This window comes from Acinonyx jubatus, chromosome B4 (assembly GCF_027475565.1).
Source record: "Acinonyx jubatus isolate Ajub_Pintada_27869175 chromosome B4, VMU_Ajub_asm_v1.0, whole genome shotgun sequence".
NCBI lineage: Eukaryota > Metazoa > Chordata > Mammalia > Carnivora > Felidae > Acinonyx > Acinonyx jubatus.
Genome location: NC_069387.1, coordinates 14,080,898 through 14,104,223, shown reverse-complemented (window position 1 = coordinate 14,104,223; position 23,326 = coordinate 14,080,898). Strand labels below are relative to the sequence as shown.

The 23,326-nt window shown below is 40.9% G+C and overlaps 1 protein-coding gene and 1 long non-coding RNA gene across 2 annotated transcripts in view; one reads left to right on the top strand and one right to left on the bottom strand.

The window, feature by feature from the left end:
• ITGA8 (integrin subunit alpha 8) overlaps positions 1–22,413 on the top strand; it is a 186,133-nt gene extending 163,720 nt beyond the window's left edge. Inside the window, exons 27-30 of the mRNA XM_027073509.2 lie at positions 1,412–1,525; positions 8,178–8,279; positions 17,454–17,576; positions 19,265–22,413. Coding sequence (XP_026929310.1) covers positions 1,412–1,525; positions 8,178–8,279; positions 17,454–17,576; positions 19,265–19,351 — 426 coding nt within the window. The 3' untranslated portion in view covers positions 19,352–22,413. The remainder of the gene's footprint in view (positions 1–1,411; positions 1,526–8,177; positions 8,280–17,453; positions 17,577–19,264) is intronic.
• The window catches only part of LOC128316287 (uncharacterized), a 163,145-nt gene that overhangs the window by 45,827 nt on the left and 93,992 nt on the right, over positions 1–23,326 (bottom strand). The window lies entirely within an intron of this gene.

The window sequence follows — 23,326 nt, the reverse complement described above, 5'->3', positions numbered from 1 at the left end:
ATCTTCTGAATACAATTCCTTGGCTCAAACAGGAAAATTCTTTACCACCTAGACTTTCTCTCATTCCTATCTCATTTCCACCTGTCCACCCTGCCCCAAATACCCTTCTCTCCTCTTTTCTGAACGCGCGCTGGTCTTGTCCTCATCTGCCTAGCTCACTCTTTCTCGCCCTTCAAGGTTCATTCTGAGCACCACCGTCTCCAGAATCCTCCAACAGAGCTAGCTCACCAGGATCAACAGCTCCAGGGATTTATAAGAATCACCTCCTTCCCACTCCCCTCCTCTGCCTCCAGAGGGTGGGATTGGAGATACACAGCTTGTCAGTAATGGAGCGCAGGTAAACATGCAGGTCCTCACAGGTGACAGGGACTGCAGGACTCCTGCTCCTGCTGGAGGCACAAAACCCCAAACACCTCAGCACCCAGCCCAAGTAGAACAAAAATCCCAGCCACCTCAATTTGGAAATAGCATGTAGAAATTTGGCCTTCCCAGAATTTACCAGATACACATTACTGACTGCTTTGCTTTTAGAGAATTCTGAGATTCTTGAAAAAGATTTTCATGGCAACATGTACCTCTGTGGCTTATCCATTACTTAAAGTGAAATGCCTCCGTTAAATCCTGCACATAATGTCCAATAAACTGATGTTTATTGAGCATCTATAGGCCAGTGCCCAGTGCCTGAGACATGAGAAATAGAGTATAGCCTATGCATTAAATTAAAATCAGCAGGGGAGTACAATTCAAGAAGTATCATCCTACACATGGGTACACAGAAAATGGAGGTGAGTTGTCCATTTATTTCCATACTGGATCCAATCAGAAAATATGATTTGACAGGTAGAATGTCATCAGTTTAATGAATACTTCCCAGAAAGATGCATCTCATATAGGAAAAGTTACCCATTATAAATTGGCAAACCTAGAAACTAGTTTAAAAATAGCTTAATGGATGGAATCTGCAAGATTCTGCTTTATAAGCAGGAAGTAATTTAGGGAGAAGAATGTTATAGAGATATGCTTGTCCATGCGTTGCTAACACTGAGTCTTTGAGATAATCTAGACACAGGGAGCTTTGTCTGAAGCCATTTCAGGGCTTGCTTAGTTTAGGGTCAGGTGTTGTAAATGTCTATAAGAAATGTCTTCCCAAGTTCTGAGAAAATGAAAACAGTCCAATCACTGCTGCAGGAAGATTGTTTTAAGTTCTTAGGGGCAAAAAAAAAGCTTAAATTTTATTACCAGTAAAACTGATGCATCATTACTACCAAGCTGTTTCACTGAGTTGTTTGTTATTTAAATGAGTAATTTATGGATTAGGCGGTGACTTCTGAGAAAATGCAACGTAGATAAACCGACTTCAATGCTGATTTTCTACCACAATTTAAAGACATCGCTGTTGTGTTTTTTGCAGAATTGTACAAATATCGAGTGCTTACAAATCTCCTGCGTGGTGGGGCGACTAGAAGGAGGAGAAAGCGCCGTCCTAAAAGTCAGATCACGGTTATGGGCCAAGACCTTCCTCCAGGTAACAACACTGACTCATATGCACACACCCTGCAGGGAACCTCTTCTCAAAAGCTCAGCAGGAAGCTTTTCTAGAAAGGATTTTTAAATGTTGTCATTTTAAAATTTAAAACAAATTGAATTTTTTTCATTTGAAAATTTTGATTTAATTTTTAACTTAAAATTTTTATGAATATTTTTAAGTGTTTCAATTTTAAAACATTTTTAAGAGAAGTGTCTATGAAGGAGTTGAGCCGGTATCAGCCGGTCGTCTTTCCCATCAGCTGAAGACATTATTTTTTCCAGCTTTATTGAGATATTGTTGACATACAATGTATGTAAATTTCAGGTGTACAAGGTGATGATTTGATACACGTATACGTTTGGGAATGACTACGACACTGAAGTTAGTTAATACCTCCAACCCCTCACGTAATTACCTTGGCATGTTTGTGGAGGGCAGGTGGTTAACTTTTAAGATCTACTCTCTTAACAGCTCTCAAGAACACAAGACCGTATTGTTAATTATACATCAGATCCTCAGAACTTATTCATCTTATCACTGGTAGTTTGTACCGTTTGACCAACTTGGCCCCAATTACCCCACCCAGCCCCTGGCGACCACCAATCTGCTCTACTCTATTTCTGAGTTCTGCTTTTTTAGGTTTCACATGGAAGTGATTTCACACAGTATTTGCCTTTCTTTGTCTACCTTATTTCACTTAGCATAATGTCCTCCAAGTCCAGCCACGTTGTCACAAAAGACAGGACTTCCTTTTTATGGCTCAGTAATATTCCTTCACCAGCTCTGAGGTGAAGACCATTTAAATACCCTGTGTCCCTAAGACCTTTAGACAGTAACTCAGATTCAAATAAATCTCTTTAGCTCACCTCTTTATACCCAGTGCCCAGCACACAGTAGTTCTTCAGTAAATATTAGCCAGTAGGATGATGGTGAGTGTAAGAGCACAGTGCAAGCCACAGGCCCAGGAGGGTCAAAATAGAACCCAATTAAGAAGGGAGAAGGGAGATTGCCCTAGAAAGTTGCAGTTGTTTAGTGTTCCTATAGTCTGGGTTCCAGCCAGGAGGCATCTCGGTGAAGAGACACATATGTGTGATTCATAGATTCTTCTTCGCTGCTTCGGCCTCTCTGTACTGTGGCATCCCACACTGCTGCAGATAATTCTGCTGGTTGTGTGCATTGTCAAGGTTTTAAATCTCTTTTATACTAAGCAGATTAATTTCTCCGTTTGGAAAGAGCTGTTTATTTAAATGAGACTACTTTGTTTGTGACCTTGTTGTTTAGAAAGGATTTAGAAAGGGGGAAATGAGCTAAAATAAAAACCCCACCAAGTCTATACGTTCTTGCTCATATTTTAACTACTAAAAAATTCATTTGGTTCATTGTGCATAGAAAATCAAATGGTAGGATCCTGTTGAGTGTAGCTATTAAAATATAGAATTTCATACCTCGGGATTTTCACATTTTCTGTGATTGAAAATACCTCCATAGTCTCATAAATCTTATTTAATTTAAATAAAAAGAAGATAAATAGAAAGTTAAAGGTATTTTTTAAAAGGTTGTGAAGTTTTTGTTTTTTAACTTAAGGCAGGATTTCTTTTTTTTTTTAATGTTTATTTATTTTTGAGAGAGAGAGAGACAGACCACTGGTTGGGGAGGGATAGAGAGAGAGGGAGACAGAATCTGAAGCAGGCTCCAGGCTCCGAGCTGTCAGCACAGAGCCCGACACAGGGCTCGAACTCCCAAACGGTGAGATCATGACCTGAGCTGAAGTTGGACGCTCAACCGACTGAGCCACCAAGGCGCCCCCCTAAGGCAGGATTTCTTAATCTCAGCATTAATATCTTGGATAATTCATTGTTGTGGGGGGCCCTGGCCTGTGCATTATAGGATGCTTAGAAGCATCCCTGGCCCCTACCCACTAGATGCCAGTAGCAACCCACACCCCACTTGTGACCACCAACAATGTCTCCAGACATTGGCAATAGCCCCTGGGGGCAAAATCACCCCAGTTTTGAATGCCTAAACCAAGGAGAAGTGCAGTACCCAATTTATTTGATTTTTTTAAGCTAAACCATTATTTATCCATTCACTCAACAAATATCATGGAGTACCAACTATGCACCAGGCACTGCTTTCTAGTAGCATGTATTTTCCATCAGTTTGCTCATGGTCCCTGTACTTTGGGGCTGTTACTTCTGATCTCAGCGTTGAGGAGTTGAGAGGAGGAGTCTTGCTGAATTCCCAAGCCCATGCGCTCTCAATGATGACCATCCATCCCTTCTGTTACTTTGGGTATCATCACATCCTACTGAAATAAGGGAGAATAACTTCAGTGGAGCAGGACTAAAATCAATACAACACCACAGTCAAGGGAAACATGATTGTTTTCGATGTCATGTGTCAGTTCTGTGATGTTAATCTATTCCAGCAGGAGGACTTCAGAGGGAAAGTTGCATCTTGGGGCTGGGCTCCCAGGTAGGTCAGTAGGTTAAGTGTCCAACTTCGGCTCAGGTCACAATCTCACAGTTCATGGGTTTGAGCCCCGCATCAGGCTCTGTGCTGACAGCTCAGAACCTGGAACCTGCTTAAGATTCTGTGTCTCCCTCTCTCTCTCTGACCCTCCCCTGCTCACACACACACACACACACACACTCTCTCTCTCTCTCTCTTTCAAAAATAAACATTAAAAAAAAAAAGAAAATTCCATCTTCATTTTCCTGTTAAGGATGACCCAGTAAGTCTGGAAGAAGTCAATACCAATTGAGGAAGTTTGCAAACTATAAATATTTAGCACAAGCAGAGTCAAACCAGAACAATCTGCAGGGACGTTCTAAAGTCCTATCGGAACAAAGTACCACTTTGATACCAGATACCAGAGAGAGTGGCCCAAGTCACCAGCATTTACCCTCAGCCATAGCCCAAATTTCGGTACCCACCGCCCCCCCCACCCCCGCCCCAGTTTCTGCTTATTCCTGTCTTGGAATGTGACTGCCAAAGAGGAGTGTTTTATTGCAATCTCTATCTCCCTCCCTCCCTCCCTTCCTCCCTCCCTCCCCACCCTCCCAAAGAATATACTATATACTGGAGGTCATGCAGTCCAGAAGGAGGTAAACATTTTCTGCCTTCCTAATCCAAACTACAATGTTTACAATTCTTGCATGACATGATTTGCTGCATTGTGTTTGTTTCTGTCCACTTGGTGAACGTGCAAACTGGTCAGAAAAAGATTTTATTTAGGTTAATCCTGAATGACACCCTGTCCTGTGACTGTGGCTTAAAACAATCCTTCACAGTGTAAGATTTTACCAGTAAAATCTTTGTCGTCTCACAAGGCTTTGTTTCTGGTAAATGTTGAGAACTTACACAGGGGCTGTGTGGTCAAAAACAATTCTTGAGAAGGAATTAAGCAGTGGTAAGGTGGGAAGGAAAGAACTCATGATGTTACTAGCCACACTCTGTATTTAACCAGTTCAAAAGCCTCACTGTCCGTTTGTTACCAACTAGAGGACTTTTATTAGTACCAAGACCATAAGCAAATCATTGTGCACAAGTGAATAACAGAGGCAGCTAGTGAGCTGAAAACCAGGGTATAAATGACGCAGCCATAACAGGAATAGGGCATTTTCTGAGGATTAATCGCTAGCTGGGACAGGTTGAAGGTCTGAGATATTGTCGAGGGATATTAACTCCAGCTGCTTTTTCAATCCTATTGCAGCTACATGAATAGATTGCTATATGGAAGAAGAGATTTTTTGTTTTGTTTTGTTTTTTGAAGGCAATAGCAGGGGAGAGGGGGAAGAAGAGGCAGGGGGCAGGGGAGAGAAAGAGAGAGAGAGAGAGAGAGAGAGAGAGAGAGAGAGATTGTGCAGAGCCCGATGTGGGGCTCCATCCCATGACTGTGAGATAGTGACCTGAGCCGAAATCAAGAGTCAGACGCTTAAGCAAGAGCCACCCAGACGCCCCATGATTTATTTTAATAATAAGAATAATGGGGGCGCCTGGGTGGCTCAGTTGGTTGAGCCACCGACTTCGGCTCAGGTCATGATCTCACCGTTTGGGAGCTCGAGCCCCTCGTCAGGCTCTGTGCTGACAGCTCAGAGCCTGGAGCCTGCTTCTGATTCTGTGTCTCCCTCTCTCGCTGCCCCTCCCCCACTCGTGCTCTCTGTCTCAGAAATAAATAAACATTAAAAAAATTTTTAATAACAAGAATAATGTAGTTATGTAAAGACCATGGCTGAAAGCATTCACCTTTAAACATGGAATGAATCTGCTCCCAACTATTGTTCACGAATTAAATACTTACCTGCACCATGCCTTTGACCTGCGTCCACAAGAGGAGTGAATCTTTGGTGCGCCTAGCTGATCGAAGCCTAATAGCTGACGTTTCTCATTCCTTAGTGCTCCAGAGCATCTTAGAAAAATGGGCAAAAATACATTTTCCTACTGAAAAGAGTGGCAGAAACCTTGTTTTGGAGAATAAAGAGTAGATCAGGGGCGCCTGGGTGGCTCAGTCAGTTGAGCGTCCAACTCTTGATTTCAGCTCAGGTCATGATCCCAGAGTTGTGGAATCCAGCCCCACACTGGGCTCCACGCTGAGTGTGGAGCCTGCTTAAGGTTCTCTGTCTCTCCCTGTGCCCCTCTTCCCTGCTCACAATCTCTCTCACAAAAAGAAAGATAAAAAAATTAAAAAATCACCAAGTGCACACAAAATTTTATTAGCCAGGTTTTCCACATTAAAGAAATTTTTTTAACTTTTATTTATTTTTAAGACAGACAGAGACAGAGCACAAGCAGGGGAGGGACAGAGAGAGAGGGAGTCACAGAATCTGAAGAAGCCTCCAGGCTCTGAGCTGTCAGCACAGAGCAGGAAGCAGGGTTCCAACTCACAGGCTGTGAAATCATGACCTGAGCCGAAGTCAGACACTCAACCAACTGAGCCACCCAGGTGCCCCAAGGTTTTCCACGTTTTAAAAAACACCTCTCACATAAACAAACAAAAAATCCAGCTTTCGGGTAAAATGGAAAAGCCAGGAGACAGCAGCCACCAAAAACAGAATTTCTTCCAAATGAATAAAGTTACTTATCCTGGAATGTTAGGGTAGAAACAAAGAAAAAGTCAAAGATAGAGTGACTTCAAGTATTTAAAAGTTTTGCATGGTCTAGCCTATGCTTATTCTCTAGAGGAAATGGGGTTTATTGAAGGGAGGGAAAAAATTCAGCCACAGGGGGGAAAAAAAAAAGAACTTTGTAAAAAAAAATGTAAACAAAATTATTACAATCCAACCTGATGGACTGGCCGCAAGCAACCCAACACTGGATTATAGGTGGGGAAGTGCTCGTGAATGTTTAATAAACTGCTCTGGGGGAGCGGGAGAAAAGCTCCAATATGTAGCATTTGCTGATTCCCATGGTGTAAATATTCCCACCATGGCCGATTTCAAGCTGCCAACACGATGTCACCAAATACGGAAGTGGGAGGTGAGGCTCCTGTACACCATCATGTAGTATTTCCACTCCCAGGTCCAATAGACCTAAATAATATCCAGAGCACAGATACCAGTAAAATATAATAAAATAATTAAGAAATAGTGAGCTTTGAGTGTGTATTACCTTTTTAAAAATATAATTTTCTGAAGGTTATGTATATTTAAACTTTAATAATGGTTCTGTTTAACTAGTGATACTCAAAACTGCTGAAATTTTAACACTCTGCTCTCAAGAGCCTTGCAAGCCAATTACAGCCCAAGACTGGATAGCTGTAATCACTGTCTCAAGTTAAATGGAGGAGAACCACAGAGGCTTACATTCTCAAAACGGCTCTCCTTGACTTGCTCTTAAATATTTTCCTTTGGCTTTAATCAACAGTTAATGTGAGAACCAATTAAACAAACAGACAAAAACTTATGCTGAAAAGTTCTCTCAAAAACGCTATGGCTCTAAGTCTGTGGTTCTTAACCAAAGGGATTTTGCTTCCCAGGGACATTGGCAATAATTACAGATATTTTTGGTTATCACACCTGGGGTTGAGGTGCTACTGGCATCTAGTGGGTAAAGACCACAGCTGCTGCTATACATCCTGCAGTGTTCAGGACAGTCCCGCGTTCAACCCAAATCCTAACAGTACGGAGACTGAGAGAGCCTTCCCGGGTCTTCTGATAAGATGAAATGTGATCAATTCCTTTATAATTTAGTACCAGTCTCTCTCCTAAAACGGTTCCCTCTATCATATAATGAGTTTTGTAACTCACTATACCTGCCTTTTGTTCTTCACTCGCAGCAACTGTAGTAATCCTCGTGCTGACTCCTTTTAGGGACTCTGATGTTCTGCTTTTATTCTAACATCATTGTACCAAGTCTTTTGTTAATAAGCCAAATTCTTTTTAGAACTAAGAAGAGGATGGATTGTTGGGGGGATGGTTAGATGGACAGTTGCATGGATATCTCCAAAGATATCGGGATGGATGGATGGATGGATGGATGGATGGATGGATCACTGGATGGGGAAAAATTTATTTAAAGAGAGAAAAAGAAGAAAGAAAGAAGGTGGAATTTTGCTTTGGAAATGGGAGACACTGAAAACAGTTGGCTGCCATTGTAACTTCTAAAAGATTTACATGGAATATATTTAAATATATATTTTTAATTTCAGAGAAAAAATGATCCCTATTCTCTTGCATCCCTGGTGTCCTTCAAAGTTAAGAAGATGCCTTATCAAGATCAGCCAGCAAAACTCCCAGAGGGGAGCATAGGAGTAAGTATCTGAAAAATATAGACGCACAATACTTTCACTGAACTAATCATTTTTTAAATCACTATTCAACTTGTGCTACATTTAAGTGCTCATTACATTAACTTGAGAAACTTGAGAGTGCAGGACTGATACCACTTTTCTTTAAGTTTATTTATTTATTTTGAGAGAGAGAGAGAGAAAGCAGGGGAGGGGCAGAGAGAGAGAGAGAGACAGAATCTCAAGCGTGCTCAAGGTCGTCAGGGAAGAGCCTGAGGCGGGGCTTGAACTTCATGAACCATGAGATCATGACCTGAGCCGAGATCAAGAGTTGGATCCTTTATCACCTAAGCCACCCAGGTGCCCCAGACTAATATCACTTTTTAATCAAGCCATTTTGTTTGAAAGGAGTCCAGATAGCAATGATCATTATAATGAAATTGCCCTGATTGTTTAATTCTGTTTATTTATTTACTTATTTTCTGATTGTTTAACTTCAAGAACAGCATGGTGAGTGAGGTGGGGAGGAAGGAGTCTCTTCCTTAGGGACAGCTGGATGACCTTAGACAGTCATCTTTCCTTTCTAGGCAAAGAACTATAATTTTCACCTGAAAAGAAAAGTACACTATGAGCTTCATTTGAATGAAATGTTATTTTCAAATTGAGGCTATTAAACATTACTGACACCCAACTCAGACCTGCTGAGTTAGAATCTTCATTTTCTCAAAATCATCAGGGCATCGTGTACCCAGAACAATTTGAGAAGCACTGTTGTGGATGGTATATAAGTTGATAGTATCATAATGTGTCTTATCAGCCTAGGTCTTAAATGTAATTACAAAATTTAATCTTTCTATAGCCTGATCTACTTTTAGTCATTTAAACTAGATGAATCCATTGATTAGTGATTTGCAACTCTTGAGTATGCAAAGAAGCATCACTCATGTGACTTTAAAGATAGAAACATGCTAAGCCCTCACCCCAAACATCAGGATTCAGTAGGTCTGGCACTGTGCTTTAAAAGCGCCTGGGTGGCTCAGACAGTTAAGCATCCAACTTGTAATTTCGGCTCAGGTCGTAATCTCGCAGTGGGTAAGACTGAGCCCCACGGTGGGCTCTGTGTTGATGGTGTAGAGCCTGCTGGGATTCTCTCTCTCTCTCTCTCTCTCTCTCTCTCTCTGCCCCTGCCCTGTGCTCACTCTTTCTCTCAAAAAAAAAACAAAACAAAAAACCCCCAAAACATTGAAAGCACTGAGAATCTCTAGCATCTAGTCTGGCAGCACGGAGCAAGACCCACATTTCCAATGTGTTTCAAAACACATTCTCCGGGGGGCGCCTGGGTGGCTCAGTCGGTTAAGCGGCCGACTTCGGCTCAGGTCGTGATCTCGCGGTCCGTGAGTTCGAGCCCCGTGTTGGGCTCTGTGCTGCCAGCTCAGAGCCTGGGGCCTATTTCAGATTCTGTGTCTCCCTCTCTCTGCCCCTCCCCTGTTCATGCTCTGTCTCTCCCTGTCTCAAAAATAAATAAAACGTTTAAAAAAAAATTGAAAAACAGTTTAAAAAAAAACACACACATTCTCTGGGCTTCATCCTGGCTCCGCCCACTCTAATTAAGAAACTTTCAGGAAATCACTCTGCTTCGTTGGGGCTGTTAACCATATTCACCTGAAAGCATTGTCGAGAAGGTTAATAAAATGATGTCTGAGGAGCCCAAGCATTACACCTAGAACAAGGTATTCAAGTCAGTAATAGCAACCCTCCCAAAATGCCTTACCCTCTCCCTCTAGGTTGAGGAAGCCCAAACTGGAAATGTCCAAGTATTTGAGTAAACTTTGGTGGCATTTGAAAGTAAGCACTGCCACATCTTTCTTTATGTGGCTCATCTCTCTTTCCTTAGCAAGATGTCTACCATAGTTTGGATTTATGTTCAACCTAGAAGACAGAGGCTTTGGGTTTTTAATATAGGATGTTCTTCCGAAGAGGTTCAAAGGCTTGTTGCTCTAAGGGAGATAAATCTGGGTCCCTTTGTTTTCTCCGAGCATGTGTTTCATAAAAGAAACATATGTTACAGTCAGTCCCATCAACAGTATTGTGTCTTTCTGCACTGGCCACAGGTGACAGCCTGCTGTTCTCAACCCATCTCAAAAGAGCCACAAAATCATCAGATACATGTGCTTCCCCCATCCCCACCACTCCTGTCATTGCATTTTTCAAAAGCCTTGTTATCTGGGGTGAATGATTTACCACATCATGGATATGAAGGTTATTGGGAAAACATTTCGGAATGAAGGTTCTCTGAGGTCTTGCAGATCTGCCCCACCCCACGCTCAAGGGAAATGATTTTCCTGTGGCTTGCTTTGAGAGGACTGGGCTTTGGGCTGGCTGATGTTTTCTTCTAGCAAGTTCTTCTCAAAGGTCCTTCTTATATGGAAAAGAAAGCAGCAGAAGAGAATTGCTTTAAGGCGCTAAATCAGTTGGAATGGGTAGTTGGGAATCATAATTATGAACCCCAATCCCTACTCTGCCATTGGGTAAACCTTCGTGGATACTTTTTTTGTGATGAGACTAGAGACTGGTGGCTTGTTTTCCTAGGCCCTTGTGCGGGTTGATTAGTTTGTTTGTACTTCCTTGGCAACAAGGTCATGATTCAGCCATTTTTTTGAGCCCGGTGTGAGCTTCTTTGAAGAAGAGAGCAGTCCCCATTTGCTACCTGCAGCATGTCTGTTTGTGACAAATGAACTCATGAAGCATGACTCTTGCCGTGTTCAGAGGTGAGGGAAAGGTTGCATGAGGCAAGGAATAGACTGAACACGGAGTCATTACAGTGCAGCAGAGAAAAAAACAGGATTCAGTTATTTGAACACTTTGCTTAATAATCATCTTTGGCATTTGTATGTGGTGCCACTAAAGCCAAATTCTATAATTTACATCCAGAAAGGGAATAAAAGTCTAGTAACTCCAACTGTAGTTATTAGAAACTAGTTAACGAAAATCTTTCCTTAAACCTCATACAGGGGTGCCTGGGTGGCTCAGGTCACTATCTTGAGGTTTGAGTTCAAGCCCCGCATCGGCCTCTGTGCTGACAGCTCAGAGCCTGGAGCTTGCTTTGGATTCTTTGTCTTCCTCTCGCCCTCTCCCCCATCCATGCTCTGTCTCTCTCTCTCTCAAAAATAAACATTAAAAAATATTTTTAAAGAAAAAACCTCATACAGAAACTGTAAATCCATTTCATTGCTAGCACAGCTTTAGAACCTTAAAATAGAGTTATTATATTCAACAATTATTTGTGGAGTTCAAACTGCTTATCTCATAGGGGCCATTGAAATGTTAAAATGTGTGTTCAGCTGGTCCACTTTATGTTATTATTTAATTCTAAATGGCACCGTAGGTAGGGTATCTTGGTACATTTAAACCATTCTTGCGACCCCTATGAAGTATGTTTCCACAAGATTTTGTGAGACATAAATACAGATGTCAACATTAATTACAGTTGCAAATACAAGGGAGCTTTTTCCTTCTACCTTGGTATTTTGTCAAATATACAAAAACATATCATAAACGTCAATGATAAAATGTAGGCATATTAAAAAGTTATATATGGTCCTTCAACCGTAATAAAGAACAACGAGATTTATGACATGATGAACATAAGATTAAATGTTCCCTACTTAGCATCACTTTAAGAAAGTTTAAATTCCATTTATAATTTATGGATCTCACTTCCTAAGATTGCAGATAATTATAAGTGAATTGTTAAAATTTTATACTATTTCTTTAAATAGCTACAGGTTCTTGATAAAGATGAATTGAAACAGTTTGTTGTTTGGTTGGCACACACTTAAGTTTTTCACCCTAAATTTTAAGTACTTCAGTTAGTCAACATTACCCTTCTTTCTTTTATTTTTTAATGTTTTTTTTAAATTGATATTTGAGAGAGAGAGAGAGAGAGAGACAGAGCATGAGTGGAGGAGGGGCAGAGAGATGGAGAATCTGAAACAGGCTCCAGGCTCCAGGCTCCGAGCTGTTAGCACAGATCCCGACACATGGCTCAAGCTCACGAGCAGTGAGATCATGACCTGAGCCAAAGTCAGACGCTTAACCGCTTACCCGACTGAGCCACCCAGGTGCCCCTACCCTTCTTTCTGAAAGCAGCTGAAATATATAATCACTTGCATTTTTAAAGGAAACCTTTAGTCCTCAATACACCCTTTCTGCCATCGGACCACCTTCTAGATGAATGATTCTTACAAGGAGGGGCTTAGGTAATCGGGCAAATCACACCTTTGTGTGAGGCTATACAGAATGTTCTAGAACTGTGTAGTCCAGTATGGTAGCCATCAGCCACAGGTGGATAGTGAGTACCTGAGATGTAGCCACTGTGACTGAAGAAGTAAACTAGAAGTTTGACTTCATCTTAACTCATTTAAATGTAAACCTAAAATCTGTAGCAGTCTAAGATTTTTTGTCCATTAAATGCAGCTATATTTTTTTGGTGAGACTACATTTTGCTTTTACCACTGAAAATCTGGTTTGTTGTTATATGCTGCAAATATCAAATACACACTGGATTTTGGAGACTTTGTTAAAAAAAAAAAAGAAGAATTTAAAATGTCTTGTGGAGGGGTGCCTGGGTGGCTCAGTCGGTTAAGCATCTGACTTGAGCTGAGGTCATGATCTCACGGTTTGTGGGTTCGATCGAGCCCCACGTCAAGCTCTGTGCTGACAGCTCAGAGCCAGGAGCCTACTTCACATTCTGTGTCTCCCTCTCTCTTTGCTTGGGCTCTGTCTCTCAAAAATGAATAACGTTAAAAAAAATAAAAAATAAAAATAAATAAAATGTCTTGTGGATATTTTTATATCAACTACATGTTGACATAATAGTTTGGATATTTAGGGTTAAATAAATTATTAAAATTAATGTCTCATCTTTCTTTTTTCCTCTTTCAAAAAATTCCTAAGTTACACATGTGGCTTGCATTATATTTCTGTTGGACAGCACTGATCTATTGCAGGGTTATACAAGGTTCCAGTTTGGAGCTGGTGATGATAGCTACAGAGCTCCAGAGAACACTGGGGTGTTAAATAAGTCTTATTTGAAATGAGTGAAAAATTATTACAGTAAATTGGTGTTTAGTCATGACAAACTCTGACAATTAAGACCTATTTTTCTTACTATTTATTTTCCAATGGATAATGTAAGCTTCTTGTGGGCTTATCAAAATGAGCTGCAAGATGAACATAAACAATGAGTAACAAAGCTTCAGTATTTTCCAACATTTTATTTTGTGCCAAGCTTTCCCAAACCATTCTGAAATTTCCATAGCACTGATACAGATTTAAATAAGCTTTGGTCATATAAAAGTAGTCAATTAAGTCTTTCCCTCGTAAGTTTGCCTGTGCAGTTCAAGTTTCTAATTTATACAAAGCATTGAGTTTCACGAAAGGCTGGGCTTTACCTATTTCCACCCACGGATGAAATGCCCCCATTGCCATTTATAGACATGAATATGTCACATGACTCCCTGATCAATGTGTTTTCAGAAAGACTTCTTTTTCCAAGACATGTGTGACTCTTCCAATGACGTGTTACACTTGACTCTTATCCACCTCTTTCCAGCAACAACCGATGCGCTCTCCTGCCCTGGAAATCTGGAGAAATGCTCTGGGGCAGTGTTGTTGATTTTCCATATTTCCACTGGCCTTGGTGCAGTGACTTCTTGACTAGGCAGCGAAAAGCCTAGATAAGTTTAGGAAAACACCAGGGGCCAAGGAAGGTCTTTGCAGCTGCTCCCATTTTAGATTGAGAAGATTGGTCAGCCTCAGTGCCACATGGATGTCCTAAAGGCAGCTGGCAAGCAAAGCAGAATGCAGGCACAGGAGGAAAGTTTTTGAGTTTGTGTTCTTTTAGAACTCTTTGTCCTTTCCTCCTGGTTAATTACATATGATGATTTACAGGAAATGTACATGACATGTGTAATCTTAACGTTTAAAATACCCAGAGAAGGGGAATGGAGTGGTATTATTTTTTAAATTTTTTTTTAACGTTTATTTATTTTTGAGACAGAGAGAGACAGAGCATGAACGGGGGAGGGTCAGAGAGACAGGGAGACACAGAATCTGAAACAGGCTCCAGGCTCTGAGCTGTCAGCACAGAGCCCGACGCGGGGCTCAAACTCACGGACCGTGAGATCATGACCTGAGCCGAAGTCAGACGCTTAACCAACTGGGCCACCCAGGCGCCCCATGGAGTGGTATTTTTTAAGTGAGCATAATGTTACTGGGAGAAGACTGATGACAGTTTGGGTGATGAGAATTTCAGAATTTTGGACCTGAAAAGGACAGTAGCAATCATCTGGTCTCAGACATTTTTAAGACACTACTGTCAGCATCTTTGGAAGTGAATGCAAACAAAAAGCCAATAGATTTTGTAATTGTACCTATATGCTGTTCTCTGCTTCAAGAGACTCTAATAAGCATATCCTGTTCAATTTAATATTTTATTCATATTTTTCCATCATTGCTGCAAAAAAAAGTTTTCATATGTAGCATTATTCTTTGTAAGTGACCTCCCTACCTGTTTCTACAGAATGAGTTTATTTTTTTTAATTTTTTTTTAATGTTTATTTATTTTTGGCAGAGAGAGAGACACAGAGCATGAGCAGGGAGCGGCAGAGAGAGAGAGGGAAACACAGAATCCAAAGCAGGCTCCAGGCTCTGAGCTGTCAGCACAGAGCCCGATTCGGGGCTTGAACTCACAGACCGCGAGATCATGACCCGAGCTGAAGTCAGAAGCTCAACTGACTGAGCCATCCAGGTGCCCCAAGAATGAGAATTTTTTAAATAATAACATCAAAGCCTACAGTAGCCAAGAAACCCAGCAAAGTTGTTAGCTCTTCTCCCAATCCATTGCTTTTTATTAAACTAACAACATGAACAGAATAGTCTATGGACTTTCTTTCTTAGCTGTATTACTGTAAAGTACCTACTAGTAAATTCTGGCAATCTCTAACACATGCACCAAATATAGCCTGAAACTATGTTGTTTCCTCAGTGAAATTAGAGCTCGGGGGGAAGAAACATTTATAAGAAACCCCAGAATTGGCCGTGGCTCCAGATTTTCTCTTTCCTGGGCCACCCTAACTGGCCAGTGAATACATACATGATCAATACCATCCCTGGTAGTTTCAAAATTCTGAAATTCTCATTACCAAAACTGTTTTGAGTCTGCTTCCAGTAATGTTATTTCATTTTGAAAGATCACCTCATGTCCTTCCTCCAAACACTTTAAGAGGAGGATTGAGCACTGACTTCATAGGTATTAGATGTAATTTACTAAGGGAAAAGAATATAAAGGGAAGTGATTCAGAAGTCATCAGTCCCTATCTTGCTCATGTTGCCATATACATGCAAAGGATTGTTTTAGAGTAAGTCACTTAGGCTGCAGAATCCAGGTGGCATTGTGACTGCTTTCAGTCCTTCAGTGCATCATTTCTTCACATGCCCTGTGTCCTGTCCTTAGACTGCAACAAGCAGGGCGAGGGTAATCCCATCATGGTCATGGAATTGTTGCACTTCCTGCTGATGTGTTGGATGAAATAGGGACTGTGCTGGCAATGGGCATTAACGGGCAAAGGAGGAAGGTATAAATGGTGAGGAGGTTATGGCCAGCCTTTTCCTCACTGAGAGCAGGGAGCAAGTCCCTGGCACTAGTGAGCATGTGGAATAACTAGCAGTCTCACTACTGTTGATGCCTTTGTTTGGTCTGGATATCAATGATACTTGGGACCAGAGAATTGAGAGAATTAAGTCATCAGTATGTCCGCTGCATAGGGGAAATGGAACAAGATGAAGGAGCAGTGAAAAGCCTAATAAGCTGAGAAAACCAGAGGCAGGATGCTCCAATCTAGTTAAGAAGGCAGAGGAAAAAGGTGATCATGGTCAGGGCCCAGTACTTGGGTACAGGCTATGAAAACACCCATACATTTCCAGCCAAGACACATTCCAGAGCCACCAACCTTTGCTATGAGTCCATCATCTCTTGATTAGTGGGTTAGAGAATTGTGAACTAGAGGTCCCAAACATGTATCAGAACTGGACCTATGATCCTTCCAACCAACGCAGTTAAAACGAGGAGCACTCTGCCTGATTTAACTGAGGCAGTACTTACTTCTCTCTAAAACCAGATAGACCTGCCTGGATGAATAACATTTCAGATCCAAGAACATTTTCATTTCTATTTTCTTTGGCAGAGGTGTTAGCAGCGTGACTGGGTCTCTTGGTTTTGTCTGGGGGTCTACAGCTTCTTTGCCATCGGGGTCTCCAAAGACACATTTCCCCAGCACATGGGCAATAGGGGAGCTGCTTCTGCTCATGGGGGAGGGGAGGGGTGGTTCATGGACACTGAGCATGCAGGCCTGCTGGGAAGGTCTCCTTTTCCTCCAAATTCCCTTGCAACAGTGGGGAATGAAATGAGTTCTAATAGCAACCGAAAACTGGATCTAGGATTGAAGGCAACCCCAACACATCCAGACAATTAGCATTCACTTTGCTTACTTCCATAAACTCCAAGATGGCTAGTGAGGCTGTGGGCCATCATAAACACAGAAGCTAGAGATAAAGAGGTGGTGGCATTAATTAGTTGTGTGACTCACTTAGCTCCTCTGGGACTCAATCTTCTCATCAATAAAATGGCGGGGGGGGGGGGTAGTGGTGGTTATATTAGGTGATTTCTAATCTTTTTGCACATTCAACAGTCCAGTGGATCCAATTCAACTCACTTCTCAGTGAGGTTAGCCCAGTTCTGTAGAGAAATGTGTGTGGACAGACTTGGCCTTTCATAGGGTCAATGGCAGTCATTACTGCCACAAAAGGTCCAGCCCAATTTAAGGTCATTCCTTTTCACCTTGTTGGTTCTCAGTCTTGATCCACTTCAATTCCATTCCAGGGTTTCTGGGCTGTTCTAAGCCAAACACCCACCAAGTGTCTGTAATTAGATCTTCCATTCAACCTAGGAGACCTCAGAATGTGCTGTTTTTTAAGAGTTTATGTTTGAGTTCTGTAGACATTCAGATCTCCCCTAGGATGATTTCAACTATTATATGGATCTTTTCAGAACTACTCCCAGTATTGTATGGTAATTACTACTTTATTTCACCCAACAGTTTTCAAATTTGAGGTCATTTGCTTTCTTTTCCATTTCAGATTAAGACATCAGTTATCTGGGCAACCCCAAATGTTTCCTTCTCAATCCCATTATGGGTAATAATACTAGCAATACTTCTTGGATTATTGGTTCTGGCCATCTTAACCTTAGCTTTATGGAAGGTAAGTTTATTTATTTTGTTTTTCTTTTTGAGTAGAGAGGCCACTGAGGGGATTTACAAGGATACACCTAGTGATTTGAAAAGACAATGCCAGAGGCACGATTTGGGGATTTTTAACAGACATAAAGGGAAAATTGTGTCTTGTTTGTCTTGGCAAACTTACTATGCCTGTGTAGCTGACATTTAAGAAGACCAAGAGTGTTTAATGCTGCTTTTATCTGGAGATTTCTTGTAAATAAATACAGAGAAAGTTAGACTTTCTTAGCTAAGACCTGTGATCTTCTTTCCAATATACTTGTGGTGAAAATGTTACTGTGAAGCCTTCTTTTTCTTGTTTAATTAATCAAGATCTCAAGCTTTTTGCTGACATGGTCCCATCAGCAATTGTTTGAGATGTTTCTTTTTAAGCAACACAAATGCAATTAATATAGTAGTTAACTGATACTTGGACTCTTGGGCCAAATAGATCATGCATGTTATATGCTTGGAATTTTTTTTTTTTTTTTGATCTTGCCAATAAGTCCATCTCCATTAGGAAAGCTTAATGAATTCTTTCATGTGTTTCTGGCCTGAAAACCAAAACGACTGCCAAGTTTCACAGACCTTTCTATTCCAAAAAAGAAACAGTGGCACAATTACATGACTGTAAGAGTAATTAATCTAGTCACATCTTAGTTAACCACTATTGTTGGGGTTCCCCAAAATCATAGTGTATTTTTATTTTAAAACAATATGTGGCATGCTTAAAACATGGAGAAAACCTTGCCATGTGAGTTAAATAACAGCTTTCCTGATCATTATCAATTGTTTGGTGCCATCCTGAGCCTACACGGTCTACTGAATTTTTTTATCTTTTGAAATAGACCTTTGTGTTATTCTGTTATTTATACCATCTTTGTTTCCATAAATGATAGTGTGACAATTGACAGAATATGGTCCTAGTCTTGCAGAAAAAAAAAAAAAAAAGACAACTCAATAGTTATCAACAAAACCCAATGCATTTGGCTTCTGGTGTAAGAAGCAATAAATAAGAATTGAGGTCAAGATTTCTAGGGAAAGTTAGATTCTCCTAGACCAAATACTAATTTGAAATTCAGGAGGATTAAGATTCTAGAATCACTTCTTCCCCAAGTTGTTGGTTGATCTTTAGAAAGTTGCTTAGATGTTCTGGGATTTAAAGGAATGACCTTTCTAGACAAAGAATGACAATCTACTTTTCCTGTATATGCTCTGTGTTCCACAAGTACAGAGGGATATGCAAGTTTCTCCTCTCTTTTTCCTAAATTCCACCCTGAGATAGCCTATGACACACTTCAGGAGAGAGTCCCCCTTCCCTGGCCAGCAGCAGTTAGGACTTCTGCTGGCTCCAAAAAACATGCAGAAAAGCAGAGAGGAAATCTTTGGGCCTTGTTGCTATAATCTCAGGAAAGATATACGAGGTCCCTAAGTGGATTATATAACACAGGGAAATTCTCCCACTAGCACGAACACTCTGCCTTATGCAATAAATTCATCACCACAGGTAAAGGATCCTCGGCTTTCCCCTCCGAATTCAGAGAATTGACCAGATAATATCCACAGAGCTTCAGTTTCTTATAGAAAATACAATAAAGTGAAAATTCTTAGAACGAGGAGTTTCACCCATTCCCAGAACACCTTGATTGTATAGCCCGTTTCTCTTTTTCACAGTGCGGATTCTTTGACAGAGCAAGACCACCCCAGGATGACATGAATGACAGGGAACAACTCACAGATGAGAAAACCATTGAGACATGAAAAGCAAAAGCAAAGTTCAAGACACTCGAACACTGGTCCTGTTCAAAGCAAAGAAGGAACATAGAGGTTAAACAAAGGTTTCCCTGTACCCGCCAGCGACCTAGGAAATGGAAGGGCCCCAGAAAGATCACCTCATCTGTGCTGCACTTTGGAGAAGACGCCACGGAGCCCAGAGACCCTTCTGGGAGAGGTAACGTCCTCAACACTGTGGAAACCATTAGCCATCACGGAAGACATCTTTTGCTTTAGTCATTCTGCCTTTGGCAGACACTCTGAAATGGGCATGGGAACTCAAGTTGCTTTCCAGGTAAATCCAACTCAAGTCGCAGAGATGAACTATCGGAATTACGGTCAACTTCAGAAGGTGAACTAGGACTGAACCTTCCAACACTACTGTATCCAGCGGAATATTTGACACCTCCCTTGGAAAAGAAGCATTTCTAATGAAGTTATGGCTCAGGGAGACAAGCATATGTTGTTGGTACTGTGAAAGTACTTTTGAAACGACAAAGATAATCTTGTAACTGAGGATAACAATTTATTTATTTATTTTCCATGTCTCTGGGCAGATATCCTGGTCATCTAGAAGATTTGGACATTAAGATTTGGTTAGCTGGTTCTCGAAATCACTCACTAAATTTCCTTCTAAGGTAACCATCTGGTGCAGATAAATTCACAGAACATCTTTAGACAGCGCTAAGAAAAAGCAGACAGTTTCCCTTAATACTTAGCTGCCTGCCACCTGAAATCACTTGGATTCACACTTTCCGAGGACTCACATCTGCTTGATTTAGCTTGGCAAAAAGTTGTATTTATATTTCCTTTCATACAATAAAAAAAAAAATGCTTTCTATTGACTTAATTAGCAATACACAGATTTCAAGGTCCTCCCACACCTGTGTGGTGTTTAAAAGTAAGGGTAAAATTTCTGAGTCCATTGATACAAAAACAGTTTTACAATATGGGTAAACATTATTTTTAATATCTATAAGGAACAACAGCAATACTTAGCTTGGGATTAAATAACCTATTTCTCTACTATTCCTCAAATCTATATACACAGAGAAGACACATCAAGCATACATGGGAAAGAAATACAAAGTTATGCAGATGTGAGATGAACCCAGAAAAGGGATTGCTAAGAATTTTATTTAGAATTTCCTATTATAACCTTACTACTCATTTTTACCGCTAATCTTTATAATACACAACTTCGGAAAATAACCTTTATTTAAGCTATTCTCCCATCACCTAAAATTTAACCACCACAGAAAGTTGATGTTTAAAACTCTTGTAAATAATCCATAGTCGTGTGTAATGTCATCGTTTCTGAAGTAAACTTGACCAGCCAAAGTTATATAATCTGCACAGTTTTGTAGCCTTTTTATGATCATGAAAAATTACCATGAAGAAATGCTGAACAAATTTTATATTTATGTGCAATATTTTATAGACCTACGTATCTAAAGCATGTATGTTTACACTGGCATTAGTTATTTTTTTAATTAATATCCTATTACATATAATCGAGCAAGTGGACCAAAAATCCTTAGGTTTACAAAGCAGTTGGAAAAGTTGTATTCCCAGCGTCAGCAATCACACTTTATTTGAAAGATAAGCCAAACTCACAGACACTAAATTTTCTGTTGTGCCTTAGCCTGGAGGCCAGCCATTTGGCTACAGTTGCAGATCTTCCTTGGAAACCAAATGCAAGGCTCATGGAAGGATACTCTGACGCAGTTCATATTTTTCCCAGTTGTGAATTAAATCCTGTCACGGTAGCAGTTTCAAGTCTGTAAGGACAGAAGTCTGGCTCCCAGGTCATATGGCCGACTGTGGGTGAGAACCACAGGTGCCTCAGAGAGTTTGAGGGTCCCACACCAGCCTCTGCAGGTCTTCTGTGTTAGTCCTCCAGGTAGAAGTGGTTTGGCAAGGAGGTGGCTGTCTATATATGATGGGAGGAGTGCCAAACAGGTTTCTCCGCCCCCACATAACACCCTAACTCTTGTCATCATGCCTGACCTTGGGCCAAGAGAGATTAGCTCCTAAGGATTTGGGGTTCTAGAAGGACCCTGAGAAAACCCACCCATTGCCTTTTAAGTTAACATTCGTGAAGAAACTCAGAACCCCTAGGGCTACATAAGTGTAGGACCCCATGAGCTGGGTCACACAGACACCCGGAGGAAAGGACAGATGCCAGGAACAAGACTAGGACCCGGAACGGAGCGAGATCTGAGGTTTCCTCACAGTCTCAGCCAAGAGTGGTCCTCTCTGCAGAGACAGACATTTGACAGAGGACCATCACACACACAGTGGCCCCCTCTGCCACCTCAGATGTGGAAGCAAATGGAGGAAAGGGGGCACCTGAGGTCAGATGAACCCACCGGTCATCAGTTCCCGAGCAGCACCGCCGCTTAAGGAACACTCTGTCGATGCACTGACAGTATCTGCTTCTCGCCATAACACTGCCGATCACTTTCATAATTCATGTTGTACAATGCTTCTGTTAGAGTCTATGTATATCTTAGATATCCCTTTTGAAATTCTTATAGCTGGCTTAGAAGACGTGGAAAAAAGGGGCAAATCAAGTTTTATACACTTGGAGATTTTTATACAGTAAATAAACATGGACTAGTCACCACTGAAACCCCCACTTTTTCAACTCCTTTTTTTTTTCTTTTATTTAAATACATGTGTAGATATCTGTGAAGATTTTCACATGCCTATTAACCTTGTCACTAATAAAATGAAAAATTAAAGACACGATGACATACTTGTGGTCTGTTTTGCACACAACGTTCAGCTCTCCCACAATAGCACAGATCAAACATTTCTGTCTTTATGCTTTGATTTTTCATTATTATAAAGACATTTAATGTTGGAAGAAATCTGGAAGAGTGAGAATACAACATTTCTTTGGGATGATGAGAATGTTCTAAACTTAGATTGTGGTGATGTTTGCATAACTCCATGAATACACCAAAAAATACTGAATTGCACACTTTAAATGGGTAAGTTTTCTAATATGTGAATTAAATCCCAATAAAGGTATTTAAAAAACATTTTTAAGTTACTTCTAATAACTCTACCCTTATACAACTGATTACTTTTCTCTACATTGCCTTTCAAATTTTGTCCATATAAAAATCCTAGCACCTTTTTTAAGTTTATTTATTTATTTTTGAGAGGGAGAGAAAGTGCACACAAGCTGGGGAGGGGCAGAGAGAGATGGAGAAGGAGAATCCCGAGCAGGCTCCAGACTATCAGCATGGAGCCCAATGTGGGGCTTGAACTGATGAACCGTGAGATCATGACCTGAACCAAAATCATGAGGCAGACACTTAGCCGACTGAGCCACACAGGCTCCCCAAAATCTTAGTTCCTTTATGAAGCTCTCTTCTGTGTCTTCAGCCAAGCTGTGTCTCCAGCTGCCTAATGGCATTTTACGAATCACTACCCTTTTCCTTTTGTTTGCATGACTATCTTCCAACTGCACTGACCCTTAATGAGAGCAGGAAACATAATCTTTTCACCTTTGTGTCTCCAGGACCTAGGACCAACCTCTGCTGTATAGTCAGTGCTCACAAACATTTCTAGAATAAATAAATAAATATACCTATGTGTATAATAATAATCACAGGGAACATGTACTTTTGTAATCTACTTCCATTACAAAGCCCCAGGGTGCACACATTATTCATAGTGTTCATACAATGTTATTTTAATAGTTACCCCAAGTTCTTTTCAATTAGTAGGCCATCTTTTGTTTAAACATCCCCCCTGTCATCAGAAATAGTTCTTCACAGATTCATTTATTAAGAATAACATTAAATTGAGGGGCACCTGGGTGGCTCAGTCAGTTAAGCGTCCAACTTCAGATCAGATCATGATCTCAGGGTTTGTGGGTTTGAACCCCACATCCGGCTCTGTGCTGACAGCTCAGCCTGCTTTGGATTCTTGGTCTCCCTCCCTCCA